Source organism: Podarcis liolepis, assembly GCF_965112155.1.
Source record: "Podarcis liolepis genome assembly, chromosome: 3".
In the NCBI taxonomy this organism is placed as follows: Eukaryota; Metazoa; Chordata; class Lepidosauria; order Squamata; family Lacertidae; genus Podarcis; species Podarcis liolepis.
Genome location: NC_139557.1, coordinates 78,537,880 through 78,552,645, shown reverse-complemented (window position 1 = coordinate 78,552,645; position 14,766 = coordinate 78,537,880). Strand labels below are relative to the sequence as shown.

General features: G+C 41.6%; 1 protein-coding gene across 1 annotated transcript in view; it reads left to right on the top strand.

Annotated features, from left to right (window-relative positions):
* HEATR1 (HEAT repeat containing 1) overlaps positions 1–14,766 on the top strand; it is a 36,576-nt gene that overhangs the window by 17,580 nt on the left and 4,230 nt on the right. Inside the window, exons 22-41 of the mRNA XM_083497023.1 lie at positions 125–292; positions 1,330–1,569; positions 1,813–1,944; positions 2,606–2,712; positions 3,637–3,780; positions 4,065–4,180; positions 4,384–4,505; positions 5,717–5,845; positions 6,812–7,045; positions 7,464–7,590; positions 8,049–8,215; positions 9,112–9,158; positions 9,660–9,783; positions 11,348–11,488; positions 11,810–12,105; positions 12,728–12,878; positions 12,990–13,148; positions 13,719–13,853; positions 14,373–14,477; positions 14,577–14,745. Coding sequence (XP_083353149.1) covers positions 125–292; positions 1,330–1,569; positions 1,813–1,944; positions 2,606–2,712; positions 3,637–3,780; positions 4,065–4,180; positions 4,384–4,505; positions 5,717–5,845; positions 6,812–7,045; positions 7,464–7,590; positions 8,049–8,215; positions 9,112–9,158; positions 9,660–9,783; positions 11,348–11,488; positions 11,810–12,105; positions 12,728–12,878; positions 12,990–13,148; positions 13,719–13,853; positions 14,373–14,477; positions 14,577–14,745 — 3,013 coding nt within the window. The remainder of the gene's footprint in view (positions 1–124; positions 293–1,329; positions 1,570–1,812; positions 1,945–2,605; positions 2,713–3,636; positions 3,781–4,064; positions 4,181–4,383; positions 4,506–5,716; positions 5,846–6,811; positions 7,046–7,463; positions 7,591–8,048; positions 8,216–9,111; positions 9,159–9,659; positions 9,784–11,347; positions 11,489–11,809; positions 12,106–12,727; positions 12,879–12,989; positions 13,149–13,718; positions 13,854–14,372; positions 14,478–14,576; positions 14,746–14,766) is intronic.

Genomic DNA, 14,766 nt, shown 5'->3' with positions numbered 1-14,766 from the left:
ATTCCATTTTGGGGCAAGGGGGTGGTGTCCAGGCTACTCAGAACTGTGTTGGATGATACTGATTATACAGCTATTGTGCTGAATAGCTCCTGAATGCCTCCCCCCCTTTTGTTTTATAATTTAGTGCCTTCATAATTTTTTTGAAGTACAACAAACTCAACACAAGCAAAAGACGCAGCAGCAGAAGTTGTCAGGAGCACTGGAAGCATTACTTAAGTGTGTGCAAACCACCAAATGTCCTTCATACGTTGCAAGGAACCTGATGAAAATTCTTCATGAAGTCAATGGCCAGGTGTGTGGAATGCATTGTGTCAAGCTTTTGAAAATGTGCTTGCCCATCTGGAAGCATTTTGTTGTGAACCTTGCTGTTCCTAAACTAGATCATGCCTTAGATTATTTTGTTCCACAAAGCCAATTTAGATGTGCACATTTCAGCTACAGTCAAACCTTGGTTCCCAAATGGCTCCATTTTCAAACGTTTCGGCTCCCTAACGCCGAAAACCCGGAAGTAAATGCTCCAGTTTTCGAATGTTTTTTGGGAGCCGAATGTCCAACACGGCTTCCGCTTGAGTGCAGGAAGCTCTTGCACCTCGGTTGTGGAACATTTTGGGAGCTGAACAGACTTCCGGAACGGATTGTGTTCAACAACCAGGGTTTGACTGTAAATGCAAATTTTGCATTCTAAACTAAGATGTAGAAATATGGGGAGGCGGGGAGCTAAGATTTGTTCTGTCTGTTCCTGCAACTGCTGTATTACTACCTCAAATCACTGTGTGGCAAACTGTGATGCTTCTTTGGAGGTGCCCTTTACATTGCAAATTTAAAAAGTATGGAAATTAGGCTCTGTGTGTGTGCTTCTAATTTTTCCAACAGTTTGCCAGATATGTCAAACTGAAGCATATGTAGCAAGGGAATAACACATGTGTAACTCCTTTGGGATCAGCCAAGCTTGACCCTCTTCTGAACTTTTCTCTTAGGAGTCTACATCTGGGGTCACCAGCATGGCACCCCTGGACCCATATGTGAACTCAGAGACTTCTCTTATGCCCACAGGGTCCCCTCCACCTGCTGAAATAAGCCTTGAAAGAAACATTCTTTTGTTGCCAATATAATAGGTTGAGTGGGGTGGGTGAAAAGGTGTTCATGGCAGTTTCTTCATTTTGAGGATGTTTCCATGGGCCCCAAAGGGTTGGTGACCCATAAATATTTTGAATATTTTGCCTTTCGGGTACTTCTGTTGCACGACTCTATGCCCTTTGAATGTAAAATATATATTTCTGAATGCTTGTTAAAGAGAGAGTTGATCTTGAACACCTTTTCTACTTTCAGGTGGTGCTTTCTCACCTGCTGCCTGTCCTGGATCGATTATTGGAGAAAGCTCTTAAGGGGTCGGAGGGGATGTTAAAAGATGAAGCTCTTCTTCTGCATCTCATCCTTGGGAAGTACAATGAGCATTCGGCTGCCCTCCTTTGCACAAATCAGCGCTGTCTGGATTTGTTCATCAAAGCTCTGCACGTCTCACAGGAAGTCTACAAAGGATTGACTTTCCAGATTAGAGCTCTTGGGCAGGTGAGAGAGGGGCCGATTGAGAGTCCCTGTAGTTCTTCCCAGTGGAATTCAGTATGTTGAACCTTTAAAAACAGGAAGTTCCTCTTCACCTTTAAAGTTCGTCTTCACCCGCCCCCATTTACCAACAAAAGGTACCCGCATCTGTAAAGCAGGAATAGCACTGATCCTTTTCTTTCAGGATATGAGCAAAATGAATACAAAGGAATGTTTTTACACAAATTATGCTCTTTCTGTCATTTCTAGATTACAAAACCATTCTTTGCTGCGTTGCCAGATGGGAAGGTTCAACAAAAGATATTGGGAGTTTTGTTTGATTTACTGCTAAATTGCAAAAATCCACTTTGTGCACAGACCATCGGCAGTGTTTTTAAAGGGGTAAGGTGGTCTTAATCTCTTGGGATGATGAGCGTATCCTCTTGCTATTTGGAATTAGTCTATATACAATCATGATAGGATGATTGTGTTTACCCTGTATAAATTGCATATTGCGTTGCTCTCAACTTGGTGCTCCATGAAAACTAACTAATGCATGAGTGCTAAATTATGAGATTAAAAGCATGGAACAGTTATTAGAACAATAGTCCAGAAATAGTCTTGCATATTTGAGTGTGTGCATATGTGTCATTGTAAAGCAAAAAAAAAATATTGCGGGGAAGTTTTTCATAGCAGTTTCTCCTTTCAAAGCAAATGAATATAAATGTATTTAACAAAGTTGCTGTTTCCATATAAGTATGGCGTTCTTTGGTTGTCTTTGAGTTGTGCTCAAAGAGCAAATCTTTTTTCCTTTTTTTAAAAAACATGCTTTTAACTAATTTTCAAAAAGAACATAAAAATATATTCCCCACCTCTATAACAAGTGCCTTCCTCCCTGCCTCCCTTCCCCAAAATGCAAAATCTTACAGGGGAACATTATTCTAAAGCTGTAAGTGTGAGTCCGGTGGATGCCACTGTACTTTGTGTTCTGTTGAGTATGTGATGAAGGGATACCATGTCTCTATAAAATCATCCAAATATTTCTTTCTTGTATAATATTTAGATTTCAGTTGATGCTGAGCAAGTTAGTGTGGAATTGGAACCTTTACCGAAAATTAAGAATGTGGCTACTGTTCACCAGACAAGAAGGCAGAAGATGCAGCAGCAGAGGTACAAGGCAATAGAACACGTAAAAGACATTTGCAAATCTGTGTGCATTCATGAATTAACATGATTAATATTAAGAATAATTTATTAATCTCCTTCTACACAGTTATCTCAAGGCAGTGTGCGATACAAGCAGCAAAAAACAGCTAAACTAAAACAAAATAGACACTCATGGCTATGATCCATTTATCTAGCAAGGAAAGCCCATTGGAACAAAAATGTCTTCTCTTGTTTCTGGAAACAGGCAGTAGGTGCCTCCCAAATCTCAGCAGGATTGGGAACATTGGGCCAAGATTGATGGAGATCCTACTCATTGAGGTGGTCCTTGCATCGATTCGGAGGTTGCTCTGTGTCTTGCCTCTCCTATCCAAATAGCCCCATAAAAGCAGCTGATGCTAACTCCATGCAAGCGGGACAGTCCTAAAACTGAAAAATAGCACATATATCCAGGGATATTTATGCAGCCAATCAGAAGCCGCGCTTTGGTTTCCGAACATTTTGGAAGTTGAATAGACTTACGGAATGCATTCTGTTTGAGAATCAACGACTGTACATTGAACTGGCAAGATTGTCCAGTTGCCTTTCTTCCCATTTGTGACCCATCTACTTTTTGAGTTTATTGACATTGCTCACTTAAGATTCATTTAATAATGTATAAATGATGGGAATCTGGGCAGAACCTTCGCTGTAGTGTCCCCAACCTAAGAGGACCGATTAACAATTTTTAGATACTGTGAACACTTTTGTATCATGTAGGCATCCAGTCCAGTCTCGATTACAATGAAGTTTCGCTCTGGTGTGCTAGTTCTTCATGGACCATTGTTGTATTTTATATGGGTTTTTATTCAGAGAAACATTTTCTTTTAGAATTGATGGGCTAAGCTTCTATAAATGGAATTAAATCTCTTCTTTTTCTCCATCCTTCAGAAAAGTTCAGGACCAGGAATGTGGACAAGAAGAAAGCAGTCTGAACTGGCACAGAGTCACGCTTATCCTGGAATTGCTGCAACACAAGAAGAAGCTCAAACACCCACAAGCACTGATACCTACTCTGTTCAGCTTGCTGGCTAGGTAATGATGTTTTACTTTAGAGGGTGGCAGAACCATAAAGGGGGACCATCCAGCCCTTACATGTGAGGGCCTCATAGCACCAGAGCATCCCTGTGGAGACTGGTCAGAAAAATAAAGGGACCTGATGGAGATTCTCTACCTCGCCCCCTGTCATGGATGTGTCCCAAACCCGTATATATGTACCTGGTGACTCAGCAGTTGCCAAATAGCCACCTTCTGATTGCTACCCTACAAAGACTGTTTTTCTCCAGCATTGCTTTTTAACTGTCTTTCTGAATTACCAGATGCCTGGAACCTTCCGCAGAACATGAAAATCTGGAATACACAAAGCAGCTAGTACTTGGTGGTCTGTTGAACATTTGCCAGAAACTGTCCCCAGATGGTACCAGGATAAAAGCAGGTAAAGAAAAAAAAAGTTTAGTTTTGGATCCCATGTATGAAAGCTTGCCCCAGGCTTTATATACATTTATGCCTTTAAAAAATAAAAAAGGTGGTTAGTATGAAAACAGGATATATTGGCATGCGAATATAAGTATAACAAGGCTTGTTTCTAATATTGAATTAAGCCTGGCTGTGCTTTCAGTCTTTGCTTTGCTTTTCAAGGTATCCTTGATGAAGAGAAGTTCAATGTCGAGCTGGTAGTCCAGTGCATCCGGGTTTCAGAGATGCCTCAGACCCATCACCATGCTTTGCTCTTGCTGGGTGCAGCTGCAGGAATGTTTCCTGTGAGTACAGGCTCTGCCTTTTTCCTCCTCCTCCTCATGGCTGTTATCAGGGAATGGAATTGAAACTGGTTTCTAAGAAGAAGCAAGACTCTCACCCCTCTACTCCCTTTTTTTTTTAAAAAAGATAGTCTTCTGGTGTTCCTTTGTGCATTGATTCTAAATCTGATCTCTTTCCTGAGCCATTCCTATGCTTGAAACAGCTTCCCATTTTTGCTTTTCAAGTTGCCTCCTTCAAATCTGATGATGTCACTGTCACAGCCTTCTTTGGACCACTCTGACCCCCCCAAACCTCACTCTCCTCTACCCCCGTACTCCATCAATCCCTGAATTCTCCCAGAACCATTGTTTTTGTTTCTGGACACAGACTTGTCACTTCTCTGTTCTGAATGGCACTTGCCTCCTAATGATGCAGTGTTGAAGAGCTACTTTTGCTTTCTTCTGCTTCATAAGAAATGCTGTCCTCCTCTCACAGCAGCAAGAAACTCAGCAAGCCTTGTATTGGTAGATGGAAGGGCCTATCTCTATGCCACATATTTCTGTGTTTACCCAGCAGGACCTATGGTGTTTTTTAAAAAAAGAAATGCAGAGACTTTTGCTGCCAAGATAGGTTCACTGTCTTGCTATGGGGTTAGAGTGTGATGGATTGTAGGAAAAGATGGCCAATTCTCATAAAGCCATTTGGAACCACTCACTTAATTTTTCAGTAGAAAGGAAGGAGTATCGGGTCATGAGAAGGGGTTAATTTCCTTCATGAGCATAAATCACCCATGGATGAGCTAATCGCAGGTGCAAGGTCAGTTGGTCTAGTTGCTACGGTAAATAGCCTAGTGCCCTGACTATATCTGTGATTAATGTATGTCAGCTCAGTAGTGTTCGTTCCTGTGAGTTGGAGTCTGTTTCTTGTTATGTCTTGAGTTGCTGGGGTTTATTTGGAGCAAGTGATACTTTGTACTTGTATATATCTGCATCTGTGAAAGCCCACAAACTGTATATGGCTACATCCATAACTGGTTTACTTAGCCTTATCTTCCTCAACAGTAAACTATCTGAACCTTTCTCTCCTTTCATGTGGTGACTGGTACCGGGAGCAACTTCCACTGCGTGTCTCTCTCACCTAAGATTCCCACAAAAGTGCATTGCAGGATTGAATACTTGAAAAAACAACACCCAATTCTAATGTGTTGTGTGAGTGACTGATTTCTCTTCTCCAGGGTAAAGTGCTGCACAACATCATGCCCATTTTCACCTTCATGGGGGCAAATGTCATGCGACTGGATGATGCTTACAGTTTCCAAGTGATTAATAAGACAGTGAAGATGGTCATTCCTGCTCTTATACAGGTGAGCTAATTCAAATCTGGGAATGGGTCACTGAAAAATACCTTAAGAAATACCTTGCTGGCTAACATTCCATTAAAAATTATTTAGTGCAGTTTTCCATATTTGATAGAGACCCCCCCCCAACCCATTTTCGATAGAATCAGTAAAAAGAAAATATGGTGCTGAATGGACTTTTCGTGTTTAAGTTTTCTATGGTAGTCAACCCAGAATAAAATTTTACATGGTACAAGAATGGAGGAGGGTAGAGGGTAGATTATTCTTGATAAAAAGGATAGTGGTGGTTAAATAGCACAGGGCAAGTAACTTCAGGAAAACAATACATTGCAGTGTTCATATTAGAACTTTCTTTCCAGTGATTCTTTCTTTGTCTTTAAGTGACTACCTAGTCTAACTTAATCCAAACATCTTGCAAAAGTGGAACTCAAAAAATAACTGTTACTAGAAAACCATCTTCTGGCTTGAAATTGTACTGAGCCTTATGCCCTGCAAGTCCTCTCTGAAGGTTCTGTATTTTCCCAGTGCAAGATAAACATTACGGGGAGTCAATGTGGTGCCCTGTGGGTGTTGTGAGTGGTCAGGGATGATGAGAATTGTAGACCAACTGATCTGGAGGGCAAGACCAAGTTGGCTAGGCTTGTACAGTCAAGTGCACCTGGGTATTCAACAAGTTACGCTGTTCTCTCGAGTCTTGGATCAGGCCTGACTTCCCTTCTCCTACTGGCTTCTTGCCTCCAGGACTCACCATTAGCACACACAAACGCACTGATGCCTTTTTAAAATGAATAATCCCTACTTCAGGTCTTTTTGAACATGATCATATATTGACGTATTCCTGCTGCAATTGCAACTTGGGGTTTTCCTTTGTGTTTGGGGAAGGCCTGTTTTTTCTATGGCCTACAGCAAAATGCTGTTCAGGTTGCAGTTTGTATGTACATCATGTTAATTCTTTAAATGTTTCCTTTGTAGGCCGAGGAGGATGGCGGTTCTTCAGAAACTCCAGGGAATGTGGAAGGGGTGGTGGTTAAAATAATCCGCGTGTTTGTGGATGCTTTGCCTCACGTGCCTGAGCATCGGCGCCTCCCAATCCTAGAGCAGCTGATAAGCACTTTGGGAGGGGAGCGGTTTCTCTGGATTCTTCTTGTGTTGTTGTTTGAACAGCATGTGACAAAATCTGTGGCTGCAGTAGCCAATGGGGAGAAGGTAAGAGGTGTCTTCTGTTGCACATTCCTTGTTTAAAACCTTGATCGTCTGAAGGGGTGGTACTGGTGGCCCCTTGTGCTGAGCCTTTAGTGTGACAGTCTCTTACCTGTGGAACTCCTTGCCAGTAGAAATCTGGCAGCAGGTCATCCCTGCTTTCTTTTAGACATTGTGCAATTCTGCTGTTCCGAACAGGCCTTCAGAACTTGGGGGGGGGGGGAATATAAGCCAGTTTTGTTGATATGCTATTGTTGCTTTTGCTGACATGATTATTGTAGAAGGCTTATGTTTTTGTGTCGTATATACTGTGTGGGGTTTTTTTTAGTGAAAGTGTGGTGTGGGTGGCTAATTCCTTCTTTGAAATAATGCAAGTTTCTCCCTTACTAATCATCTCCTATCCAAATTTTTCTTACTTACACAGGACGCTGTTTTGGAGACTGATACGGAATTCTGGATTTCTGTATGCTGCGAATTTAGCGTAATCCAACAGTTACAGAGTTTGATGAAAGTCCTGGGCTATTTAACAAAGCTGCCAGAGAACAAAGAAGGTAATTGCAAGCCCCCCCCTCCACGCCTCTTGCCTAAATACAATCCAGTTGGGCAGAACCATTGGATTGAAACCAGATGCAAGTATTCCTACTGACACTGTTCATAATCATAAACTCACAGTGCAGTCTTATGGAGTGGTGAGATTGACTCTGTTGTCCACCACATCCAAAGCTCTGTCTGCTCATACTGCTGCCGCCACCCTGTACTTTACAAAGAACCCTCACCGTTCCAGTGTACACCCAGATAAGAGTTAAGCAAATAAAACATACGTACCTCAATTTTCAGAATTAATTCATTTTACAAAACAGCTTTTCAAGTTGCACATCTCCCCCCCAAAAAAGTGTAAGACTCTATGCCCTGCCTCCTAGTGAGATCTTTTAATCTAGAATTTATAGGGATGTTAAAACTCATTGTCTTGTTTTGGAAAATCAATGCTATTTGCTGGATACTTTCACAGAGGACCCTGGGCAAAAGAAATCAAGGCTCCCCAAGAAAAAACCACAGAGGCAGGAAACGGAGCTCTTTGATGTGGAGTCTCACTCTGGCAAACAGCTGAGGCACTTCAAATTCCTGTCCATCTCCTTCATGTCACAGCTCCTGGCTTCACAAAGTTTTGTGAAAATGGTAAGTCATGCAGATCTTTCAAAGGGCTTTCTTTGGTTCCTTTTCCAGTTGTGGATTTGCATGTAATCAATATCATTTTCTGTGAAATGCACAGAAATGTTTTCCCCCCTCTTGACTGCAGCTTCAAATTCAGCGTTTGCTGGTAGGAACTGGAAGTGTACCTTGGACATTGTGCACAAAATAAATTCAGTAGTTATGCCTTACTTGGCTGTAAGCAAGGACAGCCAACCTAGCAGTTCGAAAGCATGTCAAAGTACAAGTAGATAAATAGGTACCACTCCGGCGGGAAGGTAAACGGCGTTTCCGTGAACTGCTCTGGTTTGCCAGAAGCGGCTTAGTCATGCTGGCCACATGACATGGAAGCTGTATGCTGGCTCCCTCAGCCAATAAAGCGAGATGAGTGCCGCAGCCCCAGAGTCGGTCGCAACCGGACCTAATGGTCAGGGGTCCCTTTACCTTTACCTAAGGACTGCTTACATAAACAGAAAACTACAATAATAGGGGGGTTTCTGGCTGGGTGTCTTGGGAAGGGAGGTCAGGAACCCAAGCAAGGCACATATAGTGGGGAAGAATTCAATGTAGCACTGTGGCAGTTGTTCCATTGCATTTCAGCTTGCTAGATGAAACAATCCCCCTTCTTCCCCACTCCCAACAAGCTGTTCTAGAGGTTCTGCAGACACACATCCTTACCAATTTGGGGAGCGTGCAGAGAGGAGACATCCTTGCACAGGTTTCTGCTAGCAGGACTCATTCATTGATTCTGACCCAGTGGTCTTCCCCTCTGATTTTATATTGTGAAATAGCTCAGAGGGAACCTCATTATAATGGCTTGTGCAGCAGATCTGTTTTATTTCCACTAGCATGTTGATAATTTTCCTCCCTTCTTTATCACCTAGGTGGTTGAATGTGAAGACGCTGAGGAGTTAAAGTTCTTTGAGCAAAGGTACATTTTGTTTTCCCTTTGGGTGCAAATATAACCCCAGATGTATAAAAGTAGGCAACTCTTAAGTGAGTTTTTGACTGTGATACGGTTAACATTACTATCTCTAGGCCTCCTCCTTTCCCAGGCCCATATATGCATCTACTAAATGACCTGAAACTATAGTTGGTTGGGTAATGGAACATGGAATGACTCTTGTGCCACAGTTAGGAGAATAATAAATATGGAAATTTTATTTTTAATGTTGTGTAATGAGTACATTTTAAAAAACTGTTAGCATGGTATTCAACTTTTTCTCTTCAGCCATGAAGGACTGGAAGCTTTAAAAAAAATGCTGTGATTGTCCTTTGGTTTTCATAGTATATATAATTAACCACCATAATTCAGTTCTGCTGCCTTTCTCCTATAAGGGGAGCTGAAACAGCAAAAGCCCCAGCTGAATTTCCTTCCTCCAAATGAAGAGATTGCATTTGCTCATGGTGGTCACTGTTGTTGTTTATCCAGACTGTTGGAAGAAGTTCTTTGCTACATCAATGCTGTGGCACAATCAGTGGAAAAAAATGCCGACACACAAACAGCAAAATTCTGGAGGGCTCTGCTCAATAAGTCCTATGATGTACTGGATAAGGTAAGTTTCTTTTTTTAAAAAAAGATATTTATTAAAGTTTCCAATTTTTTACAAACAAAAAGAAAAAAAAACAGACATAAAAAGAAAAAAGTTAAAAACACATAAATTTCACAACTTATTTTCTCATAACATATTTCCCTGACCTCCTCATACCTCCCCTTCTTGTATATCCAGTTCAAATTATTTGTGCAGCAAATCCATATCTCAAAGCATTACAGCTTTAAAACAAGAAAATACCTTATTTTCTCTCCAACATCTTAGGCTATTAAAACCTTAAATTCTTACTCATAAAAAGAAAACCATTTTATCATATTCCTTTGTACCATTACAGAGAAAAGCCTCTGGTTTCTTCGAGAAGGTATATTTAAATACCTTTTTCAATTCATTATAAATCATTTCCCAGAAATTTCACCAGAGGTGAAAAAATGTACCTTCATTTTCTTTACATTTCCAACATTTGTTATCGGGCAAATGGTAAATTTTTGCAAGCTTGACTAGGGTCATGTACCACCTATATATCATTTTCATAATATTTTCTCTTAAGGCATTGCATGCCGTAAATGTCATCCCGGTGGTCCACAACTGTTCCCAGTCAGCAAACATAATATTATGTCCAACATCTTGTGCCCATTTAATCATAACAGATTTAACCGTCTCATCCTGAGTGTTCCATTTCAACAGCAAGTTATACATCTTTGACAAAATCTTGGTTTTGGGTTCTAACAGTTCTGTTTCCAATTTAGATTTTTCCACCTGGAAGCCAATTTTCTTGTCCAAATTATATGCCTCCATTATCTGATAATAATGAAGCCAATCTCGCACTTTATTTTTTAGTTTTTCAAAACTCTGCAATTTCAATCTGTCTCCCTCTTGTTCCAAAATTTCCCAATATTTCGGCCATTTGGCCTCCATATTGAGCTTTTTCTGAGCCTTTGCTTCCATCGGTGACAACCACCTTGGGGTTTTATTTTCAAGTAAGTCTTTATATCTTGTCCAAACATTAAACAATGCTCTTCTGACAATATGGTTTTTAAAAGCTTTATGTGCTTTAACCTTGTCATACCACAAATATGCATGCCACCCAAAAACGTTATTAAAGCCTTCTAAATCCAAAATGTCTGTGTTCTCAAGAAGCAGCCATTCTTTCAGCCAGCAAAAAGCCGCTGATTCATAATAGAGTTTAAGGTCTGGCAGGGCAAATCCACCTCTGTCCTTTGCATCAGTTAATATTTTAAATTTTATTCTGGGCTTCTTGCCCTGCCAGACAAATCTAGAAATGTCTCTCTGCCACTTCTTGAAACAGTCCATTTTGTCCAAGATGGATAAGGTAAGTTTCTTTGGTTGACGATGATGCTGATGTGAGCTGTCATGCAAACCAAGCAAACATCATCATGCTATCTGATTCCTCTGTCTGTTGATCTCAGGGTGGCAGGTTCTGCAGCACTTAAAAAGTAAGGAGGAACCCTGTTTTTCCTAGTTTTTTTCCGTAAGGAAAGCAGTCCCGACACCTGTGGGAACCTCCCTTTTTTTGGCATGGTACATTTCACTGCTACTTTCTTTCCAGGTCAATGCCTTGATGCCAACGGAAACCTTCATCCCCGTCATCCAAGGCCTGATGGCCAACCCGCTGCCTTCTGTGAGACGTAAAGCCATGGACCTCTTGAACAATAAGCTGCAACAACGCACACAATGGCAGCAATCACAAGTAACCCCATTCTTCTCACTGATTCTTTTCCCGCTTACCATAGGAATTTGCTGTCTCAAATAACCAAATCCGCTCCCTACCCCTTTGTTTTTAAAAATGGCACAAAGGGGAAGAGGGTCACGGATTCTGAGAAAAGCATTTCACAGGCCTTGTAAGGGAAAGAAAATACGTTTAGGTATAGCGTGACTTTGTGTTTGGCTTTGAAAATGGGTTGTTTACATTGCCAGTCCATCCTTTATCTGTGCCTTTGGAGCAATGATACCTTACTTGGCACTGAAATCCTAGTCAATATTGATTTGCCTGCTTAATTCTGTTTTTCAGGTTGAGTTGCTGTTAGAATTGGTTCCCCATCTCCTCGCAGTTGTGCGCCATGATACAAGTGAGGCCAGCGGGGAGCCAGAGCAGGCCATCAACAGGCAGACGGCATTGTTCAGCCTGAAGCTGCTGTGCAAGTGTTTCGGCCCAGAAAGGCACGAGCCATTTGTGCCTGTGCTGAAAACTGCCATTGATGTGATTTCTTCAGAAAGGAAAGAAAGAAACCTTGCAGGAAGTGCTTTGCTCTGCGCAGCTGAGGTCACCTGTGTGCTTAAAGCACAGGCCATACCTCACCTACCAAGGTAGCACTTTGAACTTGTACAGTAAATAATGCATCTAGCGTTTACATAGGACTTTAGAATATTCAAAGGGACGCGGGTGGCGCCGTGGGTTAAACCACAGAGCCTAGGACTTGCCGATCAGAAGGTCGGCGGTTCGAATCCCCGTGACGGGGTTAGCTCCCGTTGCTCGGTCCCTGCTCCTGCCAACCTAGCAGTTCGAAAGCACGTCAAAGTGCAAGTAGATAAATAGGTACCGCTCCGGCGGGAAGGTAAAACAGTGTTTCTGTGAACTGCTCTGGTTCGCCAGAAGCGGCTTAGTCATGCTGGCCACATGACCCGGAAGCTGTACTCCGGCTCCCTCGGCCAATAAAGCGAGATGAGCGCCGCAGCCCCAGAGTCAGTCACGACTGGACCTAATGGTCAGGGGTCCCTTTACCTTAGAATATTCAAAGCATATTATGTCCATTGTTTCAGTAATATTTGAAGGAGCCCTGCAAGGTAGGCCATGGAATAACTCTGCTTTTAAAACAGCCTGTGGAGAAATATATTTGAGCTGAAAACTGTAGAAAGATAGTAAACATTTTTCAGGAGAGCGACCTGTTTGGAAATGAGTGAATTAATCTTCTCTATATGTTACTTACAGGCTAATGCCAGCATTGCTGAAAATACTAAAACACAAAAAGGAGTTGGTTGCCAGTGAAATTTACTTGCTTAGCTCAGTGACAGCTCTATTGAAGGTTGTAGAAACCTTGCCATGCTTTCTCAGTCCGTATCTCCAGGATATTTTGCTGCAGGTGGGTCTTATGTCTTTCTTCAGTTTATGATTAATTATGAACTGCTCAAGCAACATCATCTGTGCTGCTTCTCTGGCAGCTAATTAGATCTGCACCCTTGCTGCCTTTTAGGTGGTTCGTTTGGAAAGAATTGCCGTTGAAATGGGCCCTTCATCTCCTGTTAATCTACGTGTGACGTCTCTGAAAAACACCCTGGCAACGACCCTTCCACCGAGAGTTCTTCTGCCAGCAGTTACGAAATGTTATGATGAAATTGCAATTGTTTCTAAGGTTAGATGTGTTCTGCTTCTTCACTTAAGTAAATGGTGGTGGTGGTGATTTATTAAATTTATATGCCCCTTCATCCGTAAATCTCAGGGCAGTTCACAACATAAAACTTACAAACGTAGACATATTTTATATTAAACCAAAAAACTGTTTTATAGTGCAGTTTTGAAACCAAGTGACTTCATGTTTAAGGAGGGGAAATTCTATCTGCGAAGATCTGGTTTTACTTTCCAGAGGCTCTAGCTGTAATTTATATATTTCACTTGTGCTCTAACACTCTCTCATATTTGGCCAGTGGCTCCTGGTTGTTGTTTTTAAATGCCAACTTAAAGGACTATGAAAGCAGATGGACCACCATTATCTTGAATAAGGGCAAACATTTCATAATTGCTAGCCGCCTAAGAAGCCTCTGGTTCTAACATTTTCATACTGAATGCTCCTATACTGATGAAACCATGTTCCAGAAAGAAAATGCCTTTTCCATGTTTGTTTATTTCTATTATCTTAGAAAATAGGTTTTGTCCTGATTTAAATATATGTCTATCATATACTTGGTTTTGTTTTGTTTTCTAGAACAATCTAGGTGCACTTATGGATATTCTGAAGGAGCATATCGTAATTCTGGAAAAAGACTCACTAGCTGCCCATCAGTCTGAGCTAACAGCGTTTTTCTTGAAGGCCTTAGACTTCAGAGCTGAGCATTCTCAGGTGGTGTATGGAAGGTCTTTGGAGAACATGCAAAACTATAATAATTGCCCATTACATGATGTATTCAGCTTATTTTTTGATTGCTCTGGCCACAGTTCTGCACCCAGGCTGAGTAACTAATTTAAGAAGCCAAACTGTGTGCAGGATTGCACCCACTGATTCTCCATTTTTAGAGATGGTCACATGTTGGCCAATTATTGCTATTGGTTTGTTTTTTTAAAGTGTGTACTTAATATTAAGTATAGTAAAGACACAAGATGAGATCCAGTTGTGGCAGTCTGCTTGCACAATGGAAATTCATTTAAGCAACAGGCCTTGCTGTCCCTTCCAGCCTCCTGAGGTGATCCAGAGGGTCCTGCAACTCTCTGGTAAAGATTTGGTAATTTTTTGGAGGTGGGGAGCAGAGAAAAGATAAGCCCTGTTGCATGATTGGTAGCCCACACTCACTATGTTGTATCTCACCAATAGACTATTAAGTGAGTATTGTAGTGTTGATTGGCACTGTCGGTTTTCACCTAGGACGACCTGGAGAACATTGGGAAGACGGAGGCTCATATTATTAAGTGCTTAATCAGCATGGTTATGAAGCTTTCTGAAATGTCTTTTAGACCATTCTTCTTCAAGGTGGGTGTTCTGTCCTATTTCTGTCTTAGCCATTTACAAGCTGCCCAGGCTATTATTTTTATTATTACACAGAAACTAAAATTCCTCTCTCCGTTTCAGCTCTTTGACTGGGCCAAAACGGAGGGTGCCTCCCGGGAGAGGCAGCTGACTTTCTGCCGACTGGCAGATTGCATTGCCGAGCAGCTAAAAGGACTCTTCACTCTCTTTGCTGGCCATTTAGTGAAGCCATTTGCTGACACACTGAACCAGATCAATACTTCCCAAACAGGTAGGAAGAAGACACTCTGGA